This window comes from Anabrus simplex, chromosome 3, assembly GCF_040414725.1.
Source record: "Anabrus simplex isolate iqAnaSimp1 chromosome 3, ASM4041472v1, whole genome shotgun sequence".
Lineage (NCBI taxonomy): Eukaryota > Metazoa > Arthropoda > Insecta > Orthoptera > Tettigoniidae > Anabrus > Anabrus simplex.
In genome coordinates this window covers 429,755,999-429,768,951 of record NC_090267.1, presented here as the reverse complement: position 1 = coordinate 429,768,951, position 12,953 = coordinate 429,755,999, and the positions used below count along the sequence as shown (strand labels likewise).

Here is a 12,953-nt window from a genome sequence, read left to right as displayed (position 1 = left end):
CCGAGACCAGAGCAATGATAAGTAGGGAGGAGATTAGAATTCAAGCCAGCAAAATGAAATACCTAAGTATGAGAGGAAAGACAGACTGAGAAACGAAGATGTGAGAAACGAGGTCGGAATGGTAAACTTCAATAAGAAAATTGATAGAAGGAAATTAAGATGATTTTGACATGTAAAGAGGATTGAGGAGAAAAGAATACCAAAACAAATGATAAGATGAAGTACAATGGAGTGAGAGGGAGACCTAGAACAAGGTGGATTGATTCAGTAGAAGAGTACAAGAAGTAACAACCTAGATTGGGACAAAATGATGGAAGAGGAATGCTGGAAGGAGAAAGGAAGATGGAGAAGTGTACTAACTGCCCTGACCCGGCAGATGCTGGATAAGGGGAAAGGATGATGGGGATTAGCACAAAAGAGGAAACTGCTGGATTCCTGTTCAGATCATTCACAACACCATTCAGTTGACAGCCTATGTAACAATGGCAGGCATGTAGCAATGTTTTGATGTCTAATTGATTATCATACCCAGTTTCACTGCAATCGATGGCTTCAGTACACCACGTTCAATTAGAACTACAACAACAAATTACTATTTTTAAGTATGTAAATATTATTACACAGCAGAATAATTATTACCCTACCAAGTTTCATTGAAATTAGTGTTGTCCAACACAAAGAGTAGGTTATCCCTGCAAGAACACCGATTTCTCTTTCCCAACTCCACAAGGTCCAATTATGTCAATGTGTTGATTAGAAATCAATGGCAAGAGAAACATCTGAAAAAGGGTGTGTTAAACTTCTACTACTCTTGGTCTTAAGAGTTTTACTGAAGGGAACCATCTTTACTGGCAAATGTAAACTGATACATGGGTAGTTTAGTAGAAAACATACACACACGAAAAGAAGAAACCTCAGTACAATATGACAAAAATATACAATGTAGGTCCTACTGTGTTGTTTGAGTCATCAGTCCATAGACTGGTTTGATGCAGCTCTCCATGCCACCCTATCCTGTGCTAACCTTTTCATTTCTACGTAACTACTGCATCCTATGTCTGCTCTAATCTGTTTGTCATATTTATACCTCGGTCTACCCCTACCGTTCTTACCACCTACACTTCCTTCAAAAACCAACTGAACAAGTCCTGGGTGTCTTAAGATGTGTCCTATCATTCTATCTCTTCTTCCCGTCAAATTTAGCCAAATCGATCTCCTCTCTCCAATTCGATTCCGTATCTCTTCATTCGTGATTCGATCTATCCATCTCACCTTCAACATCCTTCTGTAACACCACATTTCAAAAGCTTCTATTCTCTTTCTTTCTGAGCTAGTTATCCTCCATGTTTCACTTCCATACAATGCCACGCTCCACACGAAAGTCTTCAAAAACATCTTTCTAATTCCGATATCAATGTGTGAAGTGAGTAAATTTCTTTTCTTAAGAAAGCTCTTCCTTGCTTGTGCTAGTCTGCTATTTATGTCCTCCTTACTTCTGCCATCGTTAGTTATTTTACTACCCAAGTAACAATATTCATCTACTTCCTTTAAGACTTCATTTCCTAATTTAATATTTCCTGCATCACCTGCCTTCGTTCGACTGCACTCCATTACTTTTGTTTTGGACTTATTTATTTTCATCTTGTATTCCTTACCCAAGACTTCATCCATACCATTCAGCAACTTCTCGAGATCTTCTGCAGTCTCAGATAAAATAACAATATCATCGGCAAATCTCAAGGTTTTGATTTCCTCTCCTTGGACTGTGATTCCCTTTCCAAATTTCTCTTTGATTTCCTTTACTGCCTGTTCTATGTAAACATTGAAAAGGAGGGGGAACAAACTGCAGCCTTGCCTCACTCCTTTCTGGATTGCTGCTTCTTTTTCAAAGCCCTCGATTCTTATCACTGCAGACTGATTTTTATACAGATTGTAGATAATTCTTCGTTCTCGGTATCTGATCCCTATCATCTTCAGAATCATAAATAGCTTGGTCCAATCAACATTATCGAATGCCTTTTCTAGATCTACGAATGCCATGTACGTGGGCTTGTCCTTCTTGATTCGATCCTCTAAGATCAGACGTAAAGTCAGGATTGCTTCACGTGTTCCTACATTTCTTCTGAAGCCAAATTGATCTTCTCCCAACTCAGCTTCAACTTGTTTTTCCATTCTTCTGTAAATAATACGTGTTAAAATTTTTCAGGCAAGAGATACTAAACTAATGATGCGGTAGTTTTCACACCTGTCAGCACCGGCTTTCTTGGGAATAAGTATAACAACATTCTTCCGAAAATCGGATGGGACTTCTCCTGTCTCATACATCTTGCACACTAAATGAAATAACCTTGCCATGCTGCTTTCTCCTAAGGCAGTCAGTAATTCAGAGGGAATGTCATCAATTCCAGGTGCCTTGTTCCTATTGAGGTCACTCACAGCTCTGTCAAACTCTGACCTCAAAATTGGGTCTCCCATTTCATCAGCATCCACAGCCTCTTCATGTTCCAGAACCAAATTATCTACATCTTTACCTTGATACAACTGTTGGATATGCTCCTGCCATCTTTCTGCTTTGTCTTTGTCTTCCTTCCCTCTTAATATTCATACACCTAGATTTCCTTTCTCCTAAGGTTTCCTTGATTTTCCTGTATGCAGCATCTACCTTTCCCAGGACCATACAGCCTTCGACATCCTTGCACTTCTCCTTCAGCCATTCTTCCTTAGCTACCTTGCACTTTCTATCCACTTCATTCTTTAATCGCCTGTATTCTTTTCTGCCCTCTTCATTTCTAGCATTCTTGTATTTTCGTCGTTCATCAATCACGTCTAGTATCTCCTGAGTTATCCACTGATTCTTAGTTGATCTTTTCTTCCTTCCTAACATTTCTTCAGCAGCCCTACTGACTTCATTTTTCATGACTCTTCACTCTTCCTCTATAGTGTTTCCTTCAGCCTTTTCATTTAGTCCTTGTGCAACATGTTCCTTGAAACAATCCCTCACACTCTTTTCTTTCAACTTGTCTAGATCCCATCTTTTTGCATTCTTTCCTTTCTTCAATTTCTTCAACTTCAGATGGCATTTCATGACCAACAAGTTGTGGTCAGAGTCCACGTCTGCACCTGGGAAAGTTTTGCAATCCAACACCTGGTTTCTGAATCTCTGCCTAATCATAATGAAGTCTATTTGATACCTTCCAGTGTCTCCAGGTCTCGTCCACGTATACAGCCGTCGTTTGTGGTGTTTGAACCAAGTATTGGCAAGGACTAAATTATGATCAGTGCAGAATTCAACCAGCCGGCTTCCTCTTTCGTTCCTTTGTCCCAATCCAAATTCTCCTACTGTACTACCTTCTCTTCCTTGGCCTACCACTGCATTCCAGTCTCCCATCACAATTAGATTCTTGTCACCTTTTACATATTGTATTAAATCTTCTATCTCCTCACATATTCTTTCGATTTCTTCATCATCCGCTGAACTAGTAGGCATATAAACCTGCACTATTGTGGTGGGCATTGGTTTGGTGTCTATCTTGACGACAATAATTCTTTCACTATGCTGGTCGTAGTAGCTTACCCGCTGCCCTATTTTCTTATTCATTATTAAACCAACTCCTGCATTTCCCCTGTTTGATTTTGTGTTGATAATTCGGTAGTCGCCTGACCAAAAATCTTGTTCTTTCTGCCAACGTACTTAACTTATACCAACTACATCTAACTTTAGCCTATCCATCTCCCTTTTCAGATTCTCTAACCTACCACAACGATTCAAACTTCTAACATTCCACGCTCCGACTCGCAGAATGTCAGTATCCATCTTCCTGATGATCGCCCCCTCTCGTGTAGTCCCCACCCGGAGATCCGAATGGGGGACTAGTTTACCTCCGGAATATTTTACCCGGGAGGAAGCCACCATCAGTAGATCATTCATACAGAGAGAGAGAGCTGCATGTCCTCGGGAGTTAGTTACGGCTGTAGTTTCCCGTTGCTTTCAGCCGTGTAGCAGTATCAACACAGCTAAGCCATGTGGAGTATTATTACAAGGCCGTATCAGTCAATCATCTAGACTGCCGCCCTTGCAACTACCGAAAGGCTGCTATCCCCCTTTCGATGAACCATTCATTAGTCTGGTCTCTCAACAGATACCCATCCGATATGGTTGCACCTGCGGCTCGGCTATCTGCATCATTGGGACACGCAAGCCTCCCCACCGCGGCAAGGTCACATGGTTTGAATGCCCATGCTCCCACTAATGATAAAAACAACTCCTCAAAAGACCACGAGGAAACAGAATAATTTGTAGACCTATTGGACCAGACCATAGATAACATACCCAAACACCATGTAAAAGTTTTAACGGGCAACTTCAACGCTCAACTAGGCAGAGAAAGAAAACACTGTGATATCATCGGAAAATGGCCAGCACACAAGAAAACAAATAAAAATGGAGAGAGACTAGTTGATCTGAGTCGAAACCATAACTTAATCTCAAAATCTACATGTTTTAAGAGAAAACCTTAAAAACTCAAAACATGGAAACACCCTACCTACACTAAAGGAGAATGGCAACTGGATCACATCTGCATGGACAATACCACCACAAAGAGATCTATAATGGCAAAGTCCTCCGAGGAATAGACAGAGGTTCAGATCACTACGTAGTTAAAATAAAAATTAAACTCACTCCCCAGAGGAGACAACAAAAGCAAGCCCCTAAAACTAACAGAAAAATAGATCCTACCCAGCTAATCAACAATGAAAATTACCAAAAAGCAACTGAAAAAATAAGAATCACAGATAAACTTGGAAGACTAAGTACACAACCTTAAACAAATTGCAGAAGACCTGGCTCCAATTAAACCACGCAAAAAACACTAATGGTGGAACAGTGAATGTGATAAAACAGTGGAGGAAAGACATCAGGCATGGCTATTACATCAGTCCCAAAGATCAGAAATATCCTGTCAAAATCTAGTAAAACAGAGAAAAGAAACTACCCAAGTCCTAAGAAGAATAAAAAGACAGCATCATAACGACACACTGCAATTAATTGAAGAAGAATTACATAAAACTCAATCAAGGGACAACTAAAAAACCTTCAGAAAACAGATCCAAAAATATGAACCCCCGACCCTACTGATAAAGGATGAAAATGGTAAGCTGGCTCATAACAATAAAGACAATGCAGAAATTCTGGCTAAATATTTCAACAAGCTTCTAAATTGTGAGGAACCCACAGAACTCCTTTATTTGTACAACACTAACCCAAAAAAAAAACACCACCAGAGAACATCAGTCCCCCCACAATAAAGGAAGTCTACCAAGCATTGAATAAATTAAAAAACTACAAAGCACCAGGAGAAGATCAGACTTTTGAGGAAATCAGGAAATTAACAAACAAAATAACTAAAATGATGACAATCATGTGTCAAGCAGTGGAATGTTTCAGGTGTCCTTTGACTCAAAAATCAAACTGTTCGGGCTTCTAAATCATTATTATTATTATTGAAAGATATGTGCACAAGTATACTTCTCGATTATTGTTACGGTGATTTCCAAATTTGAAGAATTGATCTCTTACTAGCCAATCTAACAATATTAACCCGCCGCTGGTCGAGCCTCCTGAACGGATGCGGATGGTCGAGGGTGAGCGCAGAGCTCACCAATGTTACATGGCGAGGTTTTCTTAACTTTGGTAAACTATTTTTGCTCTGTTATTTGTTTTTTTAATCACTTTATTTTTCGGTCACAATTGTTATTCAGCCCGTTGTATGAGGCTCTTACGGTCAAGTGTGTCTTTGTGAAATCTAGACCCAAGGTTTCCAGGAATTTTCTTCTTGAAAGCTTTCCTCTAGTATTGCAATTCAGAATGATTTGTGAATTTACTCCACCAGTGTTAAGAAGAAAATTTTCTAAGAGGCCACCAAAATGAAATGCTTGCAAGTGAGTACTCAGACATCATGTCAAAAATGACATCCACTTCACAACAGGATTTTTTAGTTCTCTAGAAACTTCATCAGTCTTATCAGAATAATGCAATGTTAATAAAATGACATTCAGACATTTCTTAGGAGCTTAAGACACGACCATTGCGTTTTTGCCAAATCCAAAGGGATTACAGAAAGGAGGCCTTCGTCTAGTGTTTACAATTTCTAAAGGTACCCTGTGGTTTTTCATCAAGTCACTACTATCATAAAATTCTTTTGAGTAGCCAACTCATTTACAGTGGGCACAAAGGAGAACCAATTGTCCACTGCCACGTTTCGACCCAAGCCTGAAATGGTCAAATCATTCTCTTCACATTGGTGTATTATCCAAATGAAAAGGTCCCTCTGGTAGATTTCCAAAATAAACTTCAATACTTTGTATATAAAATATTCTCACATCTACTACAGCAAACATCTTCAAGCCATACTTTGCCAGTGCTTTTTTTTTTTTTTTTTTTTTTTTTTGCATATACTGCCAGAAAAAAAGCACCTTCCTCAAAATAACTAACATTTCATCATACTGATATAGTAGGTTATTTCTTCAAGAACCAACACTGGAAAAAAGAAGTTCCATACTTCAGTAATTGTCTCTCAATTCCTGGCCTCCCGTCACTCCTGGAAGGTGAATTACGATGTTCCTCCTTGGTCTGTGTCTGCACTGATTTGGTGCGTGGATTCTCCATTGCGTTCTCTTGCCGGCACTTTCTTCCTCTTTACCATCTTCAGCAGGTTGTTCACTTTTGCTGTTGTGGTCACTATTTACAAACTCATCTACCTCAGAATCATCACAAGAACTGTTTCCGTACTGAAACATATTCTCTGCATGGTCCAACTCCTCTTCAAGCTAATTAGCCTTTTGATTTTAAACTCTCATAATGTAAAAAAAAAAAAAAAAATGAGGTAGGCTAAACAATAATTAAAACTGGTGATTAATTGTAAGAATTCTAAAAATCTGGCAAGCCAAACGCAAAATATGAAAATGGAGAATCAAACCAAATCAGTAATAAATACGGATGGTCTTCTAGGGTAAGCGCTCCGCTCACTGATATGTAATAGTATACAGCTCAGTAGCACTGAACTCGCTGAAGGTGATACAATTGCGATCTGACTGATTCCCCTCACTCCAGACATTCCAATGAACAGCTACTCATAGTTACACGCCACTATATGCAGCTTCCGGGCTTTTACAGCAAAATTATTTTGATAGTGAGCGGCACGTTCACCCCTTGACCAACAGCGGGTTAATCACGTTCATTAAGAACAGAGAACAGCGAGCTGTATCCACAACCAAATGAGAACACTAACCTCTTCATAAATACTTTAGAAGTTCAAATTCTTGGGAACATGATGACGGTTATGGTAAAGAACCATTCTACATTGAGGAGTTAACACTCCGCTTAACGCTGTCACCAACTTGACTAAGTGCTCAACTACTTGAATGAATATGAAATGGGATTGTATATGGCTTGAATTCTTCATCACAGACACTATAATGGAGCAGAAATGGGCTGAAGCAAACTATGAGCTATGAGATAGTCACAAGGATGGATTCCATCATAAATTATGAAATGATTTTATATCAAAGACAATTTTAAGGAGTACAGTAGAAACCTGTAAACTTCAATCTCTTTGCACATTTGTGTGCAGTCCCTTTTTTAAAAATTATTATTTTTTGCTAGTTGCTTTACGTTGCATCGACACAGATAGGTCTTATGGCGACGATGGGGCAGGAAAGGGCCAGGAGTGGGAAGGAAGCGGCCGTGGCCTTAATTAAGGTACAGCCCCAGCATTTGCCTAGTGTGAAAATGGGAAACCACGGAAAACCATCTTCAAGGCTACCGACAGTGGGGTTCGAACTCACTATCTCCCGAATACTGGATACTGGCCGCACTTAAGCGACTGCAGCTATCGAGCTCGGTATTATTATTATTATTATTATTATTATTATTATTATTATTATTATTATTATTATCAATATCATTCATTAGCAACAATGTGAACTACTTCAACAGAAATAATTGGAAGGAATTTTGCAACAAAAATTATTAGTTAGTATTACCTCAGATGTAGATGAAATAAAATTACTTGAAGTGAGGTATAGGAATTAAACCATGACTCATTGTTTTCCAATAACAAACTCACTAAACAATACATTGCAATAATCTCAATGGAGACTTAAAATATGGCAATCAGTTCAGTAAAGCAACACTATTATTTCTTTTAAACACAAAATCACAGGGTACAAAAGAATCAGTATTATTTCACATCAAAAGATAGCATTTGCAAAACAGCTTGAATTACCACTTCTTTTGCCAGCATCTTTCAAGGAAGCAAATACTCAGAATTACACAGCTGCTCCAAGAAATTCAGATGTATCAATCAATTCTGACAAAGAGAAAGAAAGGACCTATCAGACTAGCAAATAACAAAAGGGAATAATAATTAACTTATACAGACAGACCAGTTAGGGAAAAAATGAAAAGAAAAAAAACTAAGTTACTGTACACAGATTTGTTTGATCATAAGAGAAAAATTACACATCAAACTTTAAAAATCTCAAAGCATTTATCAGAAGATAAATAATAAAGTACGGTATTTCTGACTGTTCTAGCATAGTCACAAGCATGCCCGCTGTTATGAGCTGCTTCTTCGACCGTGGAAGTATAATCAGCTGATTATAAAATTACACCCTATATTATACTATAACTGCAACTATTCCATAATATTTATTTATACACGTTCAGAATTAGGCATTAAACGGCATGTAATCAAAGACCTTCTACTGTTTAACAATTGAGATTTGATAGAAGCTGAATCAAAAGTTATCCTGTTGACAGAAAATTACGTGGCGCTTACAATTAAAAATAATAATAATAAATTCATTAAAATAGGTTTAACTTATGTCATTCTCAATTACAATAAGTAGACGGAAGCACTCCACACCACCTCACGCTATAAAGACCAAGGATCATATAAGAGAAATATAAAGATGTGAAGGACTTATCAGGATTATGGGGTGTGATTTGTTATACACGTGACAAGTGAATACCTTTACCCATTTAAAAAAAAGAACACGCATAAAACTAGAGAATATCCTCTTTGTTCGGGACTAGGTATAAAGACAGATGCAAACTAATGTTTTCGCATGCATAAATTAAAATACACATACCGCTCCCCGCCCCTTTTTCTTCCAACACTAAAATAGGTTTTGAAAATGTACGAAATATGAGTTCGAAACAAAATGCAAGAAACTACTTGAGCCATGGACGATGGCGGCTACTGTTCTTTATTAGGTTATAAAAGTAAATATATTTCTCGGGGCGGGCTGGTGGGTTCCTAGACATGGCAATGAACACATCTCTCCTCTAAAAGGAATTCCAAGTAAGATTTACATTATTTTCACTTCCCGATAATGTTATAAACGTTGGGCTGCGAGAAGTAAAGTTTTACCCAAACACTTAAAAATTACTTATCTACAAGGGTGAAAATATTAATGTCGTCCTGTAAGAATATTCAGAAGAACCCAAAAATGAAATATCTGACATTAATTCCGAGAAACCTTACTATTACTGTTCCTTCCTCTCCTAGGGTTGTCATGTCCAATTACCATGAAATCGATCACACTTCTTTTTAAGAATTTACACACCGTAAATGAATTCTACCACCACTTAATTTTAGTGAAGTGCTCTCTAGTTTCAAGGTTATTTACTCGGGCATGGCTCAGGCTCAGTGATTTAAAAAAAATAATGACGTCGATTTACGATTACGGTATCTTTGCAGATTCTGCTCTCTGGTCTGTGAACGTGAGCGTGCACTGATGGTGATGTGCTACTTATTCTCTTTGGTGATGTGTAAGCAAATACAGTAGAGACCACTGTATTTGGTGTAAGCGACATTCAGAACTTCAGATCATTGACCCAGTTTTGCACTGAAATATATGACTGTTTTCTTGTTTCGATTCACATGGCCATATATCATTCATTCTCTGGCTTATGTCTTATACCATACATCCTCTTTGGTCTTGTGGTGGTTGATGACATAAGAACGAATAGGAGAAGACACTCTTTACGTAGGAATTCTTTGCCATACGGATGATGGTTCGATTTTTTTTTGTTAATTTGTGTGGATGTGGTCCGTGCAGCTAATAACATGAGAGAAAATTGATAACCTCTTTTACCTTACACCTGTATTTAAATGGAGTGGACTGGCTTTATGTGTATACTATGTTTGCTTGTAACATAAGTTTCATCGGACAGTTTGGTGGACATATTTTTGTATTTTATCTGACCATATTACGTAGACGTGTTGAAAATACGTATATCGCATGGTTCGATCCCCTGGGTTATAATCGTCATAATTGAACGAACATGGCGAGTATTGATGGAGAAAACAAGGTAAAAATAAAATGAAGCGCGTATCATTCATGTTTTCCTTCGGTGTACTATCTTAATTATTATATCGTTACTCTCTAAGGTATTTGCATGTAAGGGCTGGGGGTTGGCTTTTATTGATTTGTAAGCTCTGATCATTTTCATCTAACATTTGGAGACTGCCGTGTTATTATATTGAATTATACACCCTGGTCTTAGTCTATGAATGATCGTTAGATGTAGTAGTTTTCCTGAGATCTAGGTTATTTCAGATAACCTCAAATTATAAGAGTATTGTTGACAGAGCAGTTAAAAATGAGTGTAAATAAAAAGAAATTCAAAATTTTATTTTTTGTGCATTCAAAATAAGTTTCTGTATAGGTATCGTGTTTCGGCACCCTGTTCATTTAATTAATTTATTTAGAAGAATAGCGCAAAATGTGCACGAAATTCACTCCGAGCAAAAAAAATGGTCAGAGAGACTAGAGTCTATTGCTACAAAACATCGCTCATTTACATGCCTAACAGAAACAATGTTGCATGCAATTGTATTCCTGATGAACAGCCCTACCCCAGACTCAGCCCTTCCCTTTTTAACACCTGTCAAGTACACTTTATCTCCTTATCCGAATATCATTTATTCCTAGCACATCCAGATGCATCCTCTTTGCTGACGCAGCCAATTCTATTTTCTTTCTTCCATAATCACCATTAATATTGATAGGGCCTAGCTTCCCAACGTATTCCATTTTGTTATCCAAGTTGTTTCCAAGGAGTCTTTCACCTGGCAAGTGGGTGTGGGACTCCGTTACTCTCATAGGTCCGAGGCTTTCTTAAAATGTTCTGAGCTCGGTAAATTCTGTGAAGCAGGATGCTACTTTTACTTAACACATAGTCCTAGTGAAGATCTCTCCTCTAATGGGTTAGGGACCACTGGTGGATTGTATAGTCCTAGCCGCCTGAGCACAAGGAGAGCCATAACTCAAAATGTCCAAGATGCCCACTCCCATTCCATACCAACTGGTATCTCGAGTCTCAGGACCACTTACTAGGCCACTCAGCTGTTGTTCATGCTTCACGAACTAGGACGTGACTGCAGTAACCCACACCATGAACCATCTTTTTAATATATAATCATTATAAATTGTCACTGATGCACACTTCAAACTCAAGTCTTGCATTCTGTCACTGACCTGAAACAATCCTCTCTCGTTAATGAGGAAAGGCTGATCAATCTTCTTTTTAATAGCATGGTAAGGATACCATATTTCATCCTTATCCTTTAACCACTGCCATCCTTGACGTGGATGTAAATCATTCACCAAGAACTCATCTCTACAGATATCTGTAACTATTCCTGGATGTTTATGACCTGTCATATTTTATTTCTTGATATTATTTCCATGGAAAATAAAACTTAAGCATGATTATCTACAGTGACTAAAATTATGCAATTTTCATGTGTCATATAAAGTCATATTTTGGCTCTTTTAACGTTTTTTCTGGCAATTTTTCATATTGTGGTCATATTTCTCCGCGAATTTTTGTGTTTTTGTCCAATTTTTATTCCATTTTCACATACCTACTTTCAGTTGTCTCAAAGATGGACTTTTCACATCTCCTAATTTTTGTCTGTAATTTTTAACAATTATCTTTCTTAGAAACATATGTTTATGTGAATTAGGAGGATAAGCTGTGTAGAAAGAGACATGTGTACAAAGCGAGAGAATAGTGAGCCTCAGTTGAAGTCGAATTTGCCGTATTTCAGATATGGCCCACTAACATCCTGCGATGTCGAGCGGTCTTACCCCCGTTACAAGTCAATGTGGTGTGAAAATAGAAGATCATTCCTATTTGAAAACTTTAAAATATTCATAATTTGCTATTGTAATTCTTTGTCGCCCATCAAAATGTGACATTTATTTCATTCTGTTCAGAGTTGAGAGTTACCTCTGGATAGAGTAATTAAATAAATTCAAAATATAATTATAAATTATTACTTATTTATTATTATTGAATGTTCTAGATTTTTAAAAGTATATTTTCAATATAATGTTAATTTAAACAGCAGCAATATTTTGAAGGTTTCAAAAATTTGACCAAAAACTTTTAAGTTATATATGTTTATTGTCATATTTTAATACATTTTTAGGTCATAAATGCTCGCATATTTCTAACACTTTTAGGTCATAAACATCCGGGCCCTAGTTATTAACTTCATATCTGAGAACAACAAAATCATCTTTCACAATACAAGTAGTCAACCAGGTTTTTCATTTTCTTTAATGTTGGTCAGCTCCTGTTAATTTCATGTCTTTTTCTTGAAAAATTGTCAAGGTCAGTGAAGGTTGCTGGAATATCTTCAAGAAACGTATTCACAGCACACACAGTGAAAGTTGTATGATCTGTACGAAGGCAGATCAAATATAAACGGGAATTTGAATGTACCACTGCTGTTAGTAATAATTCTGAGGTGGGGCTTTGCCAGGATGTTAATGGGGGTGTCTAGAGATTTGCACGCCCGAACAACAGTGGAAAGCAGGGCTGCTTCAGTACGCCATGAGTGAGCAAGAGGTGCGCGTCTGTTGTGCAACACATC

At 37.7% G+C, this 12,953-nt stretch overlaps 2 protein-coding genes across 8 annotated transcripts in view; one reads left to right on the top strand and one right to left on the bottom strand.

Moving 5' to 3' along the window:
• Positions 1-9,733, bottom strand: part of LOC136866464 (NADH-cytochrome b5 reductase 2) — a 159,089-nt gene extending 149,356 nt beyond the window's left edge. Inside the window, exons 1-2 of one of the 6 annotated variants that reach the window (XM_067143452.2) lie at positions 9,592-9,708; positions 8,286-8,369 (exon numbers count right to left, since the gene is read on the bottom strand). In XM_067143452.2, coding sequence (XP_066999553.1) covers positions 8,286-8,303 — 18 coding nt within the window. In that variant the 5' untranslated portion in view covers positions 8,304-8,369; positions 9,592-9,708. Of the gene's footprint in view, positions 1-8,285; positions 8,370-8,901; positions 8,955-9,548 lie in introns of those variants that run through there. The other 5 variants (XM_067143450.2, XM_067143453.2, XM_067143451.2 and 2 more) reach the window with 5 other exon arrangements.
• Positions 9,734-9,844: 111 nt separating this feature from the next.
• The window catches only part of LOC136866463 (E3 ubiquitin ligase Rnf121), a 186,992-nt gene continuing 183,883 nt past the window's right edge, over positions 9,845-12,953 (top strand). Inside the window, exon 1 of one of the 2 annotated variants that reach the window (XM_067143448.2) lies at positions 9,845-9,869. Coding sequence is in view for 1 of the 2 variants with exons in the window: in XM_067143447.2 (XP_066999548.1) it covers positions 10,352-10,378 (27 nt within the window). In the remaining variant the exon portion in view is untranslated. Of the gene's footprint in view, positions 9,870-10,019; positions 10,379-12,953 lie in introns of those variants that run through there. The other variant, XM_067143447.2, reaches the window with a different exon arrangement.